Below are 5,027 nucleotides of genomic sequence, written 5' to 3'. Positions count from 1 at the left end.
CATCCAACAACCACAAATCACGGGAGCAGAGGGATGGGAGAGAAGAGATAGTAAGGCGAAGGTAGAACAGTGGAGCTGACAACAATACGCACAGTGTTCCAGCAGGGGCTTTCCGGGGAAATCAAATAAACAGGGACCAACTTTGTATCCAGTGTTCGAATACAGACTCTCCGAGTAGAATTACAGCCATTTAGACAGTTCAGAGTCACCATTTGGTTGTTGAATACAACTTCCCCACTCCCACAGAGTGTTGATCAAATAGGTGTACTCTTTTTGTATTGTATGTGGGTCCTGCCAGCAATGGAGTCCGCAAGCATCCACCTCCCTCCAGCTGGAAAAATGATCTGATTCATCTACATAGTTCACTTAAATGAAAAGAAAGACCCGAAAGCAATCTTAGCCCACACATGTTGACCAATAAGCTTTTTTAAGCCTTCCATTATTTCCTTGTTTCGTAAGCTGTATATGATTGGATTAATAAATGGTGTTAACACTATGTATATCAGAGATTTGAACTTGTTTTCATTGTGGGAATTGTCACCTGATGGCATTGCATATATAGCAATCAAAGTCCCATAATATAAGCAAACAATGAGCAAGTGTGAACTGCAGGTTGAGAAAGCTTTTTTCCTTACAATGACAGAAGACATTTTTAGGATGTTAACAAAGATGCATGTATATGACCCAATAACAAACAAAAAAGGGAAAAATATTGTAAGGCAGCATATCACAAAATCAATCCAGACAATAATGAACGTATCTGACGTTGCAATCTGAAGAATTGGAGCAATATCACAAAAGAAATGATCAATATAATTTGAGTTGCAATACTGCAATTGATACAGAAAGATGGTTTCACATGAAATAAGGATGTAGGAGAAGATCCAGGAGAAGCAGACAAGGTAGTTACAGGTTTTAGTGGTCATGAGAGCAAAATAGTGTAAGGGGTCACAGATGGCAACATAGCGATCATATGCCATAACTGTCAGTAGGAAAGACTGTATGAATGCCAGGAAGCTGTGTACATAGTACTGGAAAATACATGCAGTTATAGATAAGTGACTTAGCCCCCACAATATGACATGTAGCAATGCTGGTACAATGTTTGAAGTGAACAAGACATCAACTACTGAAAGATGTTTAAGAAAAAAATACATGGGATGCTTGAGGTGGTAGCTAACTGATATCAATGTAATGATCAAAAGATTTCCTACCAAGATAACTATATATATTAGAAGGACAACACAGAAGAACACTATATTATATTTATTAAGGTTTTGGAATCCATGGAGAACAACTTCACTGACTCTGGTGTTATTAGCCTCACACATGATCCTTAGACAGCATATACTTTTGTACCCTGTATGGATATAGAAGATTGTTGTCAAATACTAAGAAACATGAGGAACAACCCCCCCCCCCCAAAAAAAAGAGCACTTCAATAGAATATAGCAGTCATGAGCCACTATGTGCTCCTTCATGTAGGCTGAGAAAGAGTTAGTCTATTACCTACCTTACCTAAAGTAGATGTAAACCCTAACTGAATTGCATTTAGTTTGATAAAGTGGTGTGTATCAATTGCCATTTTGTAAAATAAAAAACTTTTTTTTTCACCTTTATTACACCTCAGTGCTGCCGATCTCCTGCAGCCTTTTCACAGCAACGTCCTGAATGGCATTTCTTTTCACAGCAGTGGCTGAATGGCATTTCTTGACCCTGATAATATCCAAAGGTGACAACAGTGGACCATATCTGTGTAATATTTTATTACAGGTATTTATATAGCCCCAACAATTTACACAGTGCTTTTACATAGCGTACATTCACATCCGTCCCTGCCCTCAAGGAGCTCAGGGCCAATTAAGATTCCAGCATGTCTTTGGAGTGTGGGAGAAAACCAGAGTACCTCTAGGAAACCCATGCAAGCACAGGGAAAACAGGCAAACTCTTTGGAGAGAATGACCTGGTCGGGATTTGAACTAGGGACCCCAGTGCCGCAAGGCAGAAGCACTAACCACTACGCCATTGTGCTGCCCAGATAAGTGTTGAAGATACCATATGAAGGCTTCATTGGGGCATGTGTGCAAGGGTGACGACACAGGAGCACAATTGAAAAACAGGAACAGAAAACAGAAGAGTGCCAGACCAAAATAGATGTTAGAGTCCATAAAAAAAAAAAAGTTTGACATGTTTTGGGGGCAGATAAAGCCCCTTTCATCAGGGCTTGGAAAGGAGGAGAATGAAAAAGCAAAATCACTGCCTGCAATTTACAATTTTGGGGAGGAATGCCCATAGCTGCAATAAGATCTATATTCTGAGTTTTTTCCATTCACAGTCCATTCCTTCATTCTCATTGTGAAACTGATTTTTTTTTCTTTTAGAATTATCTTGGCTTACATACAGCACCAGCACCCCAATCTGATCCTTTCCATTAAAAATGCATTTTTCAAGTAGTCTTAGTAGCAACACATACTTTTCCATTAAAACAGTCAAGGACCTGCTTTGACTGGCAGATAGAAATTGGCCAGTAGTTTGCTAAATGTGTCTCTGTACTTGCTGATGCAAAAATGGCCAATTTCTATCAAGCTCCCATGAAGAATTAAGAGTCTGCAGATGATCCATCAGTGTAAAATTGGCCAGCAGCAGGACATTTTTAATAAGCAAAAATTCGCTGAAATGTATTCGAGAAAAAAACAGTGCAAGCAAGTGTTATACTACTAAAATAAAAAAAACTTACATGGTGCACGGCTATACACAAATTTATTAGAGACAGAACACAGGCTTTGGGCTTCACTACAACAATTTAAATACTGCAGAGGATAGAGCAGTATAAAATTGACCAGCAGAAGGACAGTTTTTCAACAGAATTAATAGGCCTAACCAGTGCATGCCTAACTTTTATTTAATCTATGTGGATACGGGAGGGGGTAGTTGTGTGCTAGAAAAGGGGATCACAGAGCAACCATAAGGTCACTGTATTAGAAGAATGAAGTGAGTTAGGAAACTGCCCTTTTATTTTGATTATTATTAGTGGTTGCTTTGAGGTCAGCAGTCACTTTTAGCTTCCGTCCCTTCTATAACAAACATTTATTTTGTGCTGCAAGCTTTCCGTTAAACATTTTGTTTAAGGGGCAGTATTTGGGGGGTCATTTTATTTTGGGGCTATATTGGTTTTTATTTTATGTTGGTAGGTCCTTTTATTTTAGGTGGAATTGCTTCTTTTTGGGGGGGTTTAATGCACTTTGTGTTGCCACAGTAGAGATTTTCCATAATTTCCTGTTCAGGCAGTGAGGGGAACATTCCTCAATGGGGACACAGACCTTAATAAAAACATGACTGGGGTTCTTTGCCTTTCCCACTTTATCCACAACTAACAGTTATCCAAAAAATGCCAGGTGTTTTTTGCCTTTCCCACTCTATCCAAAACTAACAACTATCCAAAAAACGTTTTAATTTGAGTTGGGCTTCAATATATAACAATAGCATTTTTTCTCTCAGAAAGGGTCAAATACATTTTCCTGTAAATGTTCAAATGAGATTTTGTGGCAAATGTTTGTAGCCCTTGGACCTAAATCTTTATTCTTATATTCTTCAAATTCCTTTAAATACAGGATAAGAAGGTAGTATGTGGTACCCAAAATAACCTCACCAGTTTTTATATTTTTAGAAACAAACTTAAAAAAACAAAATACCAGGAAAACACTTTTACCAGTACTCAGAAACCTTATTTCACTTGAACAGCAAATTGTTTTGTTGTTACTGTTCAAAATCTTACTACAATATCATATGTGTGTATGATATTAGAACATAATCTAAACTCTGTTCAAAGCAGTAGGAAGATCTGATCTTGAATTTGCATTTCAGTTTTGGCCACTAATTAACAAAAAGGTTGTTGTGGAACTGGAGGGAATACAGAGAAAGACAGCTAAATTATTAAAGGAGATGCAGGACCTTACCTACAGGAAAAGATGAACTGTATTTTTTCTCCCTTGATCCCTCCATACAAGGTCCATACAGTAAGCTTGGTGCAAAGTTAGAGGGAGTATCTGATTGCCAATGCCTTGGAGGATCCAGATTTTTTTTCCTTTTAAATCAAATTGGACTATGCTTTATAAGGATTTTTCTTTCATCTAGATCAGTGGTCACCAACTGGTGGTCGGTGGACCACTGGTGGTCCCTGAGAAAATGTTGGTGGTCCCTGGGCCCTCCACCAAACTGCCACCCCTGCAGGCACACCCGCACCTATGTATGTATGTATGTGTATATATGCTGTATGTATATATAGATATATTCTCTTTTTTTTTTATATATATATATATATATATATATACACACACATATGAGAATATATTTATATATGAGGACACAAAGAATATGAGAATTAGGGTTGCACAGATACCAAGTACAGTACTCGGTACAAGTATGAATAGAAGTACCGATACTTTTGAGCTCCAAGACTACACTAGAGAAAAATTCAGAAGTTAGGAAGCAGCTGTCATTTGTAAGTAGCACACGGAGCTCCTGGCATTTGTACATCTCTGTTTTAATGTACAATTTTGTTTTTATAAATATAAATAAACGGATGCACAGATACCAGTTTTGCGAGTACGAGTACTGGTACTTGCCGAGTACTTACAAGTACGAGTACTGATACATTTTTGTTTATTGTCATGTGACAGTTTTTCTAAAACAATACAGACTAATGATTTCAGGACAGTGGTGGAGTGCCAGAGCCAGGTCCCAGCTGCAACCGCTGCCACCCTGGTAGTTCTCATGAAAATGCCAAGTATCTGCACTGTTACTCGAAAAGTATTGGTGCATCCCTAATGAGAATATATATATGTTTTTAAAAAATTCATATTAGTGGTCCGCGGGATTTAAAAGGTTGGCGACCGCTGATCTAGATCATCCTGACCAGGTTTTTACTTTTATTAAGTTTTGATTGGCATTTTTTTAGCCTGACTATGTCTTTTGTGTAATTGTCCTTGATAGGCAGCCAAACGGCCAACTAAAGTAGCATGTATGGC

General features: G+C 38.1%; 1 protein-coding gene across 1 annotated transcript; it reads right to left on the bottom strand.

Annotated features, from left to right (window-relative positions):
* Positions 1 to 362: 362 nt before the first annotated feature.
* On the bottom strand, positions 363 to 1,331 carry LOC108794490 (olfactory receptor 10A7-like). Its single transcript, XM_018565536.1, has one exon. The coding sequence runs from the start codon at positions 1,329 to 1,331 to the stop codon at positions 363 to 365; it is 969 nt and encodes a 322-aa protein (XP_018421038.1).
* Between the last annotated feature and the right edge of the window lie 3,696 nt (positions 1,332 to 5,027).

The sequence above is a fragment of the Nanorana parkeri genome, unplaced genomic scaffold (genome assembly GCF_000935625.1).
Source record: "Nanorana parkeri isolate BGI_ZX_2015 unplaced genomic scaffold, ASM93562v1 scaffold857, whole genome shotgun sequence".
NCBI classification, from domain to species: Eukaryota; Metazoa; Chordata; class Amphibia; order Anura; family Dicroglossidae; genus Nanorana; species Nanorana parkeri.
The sequence above is the reverse complement of the archived record's forward strand: the minus strand, read 5'-3'. Positions and strand labels throughout refer to the sequence as shown.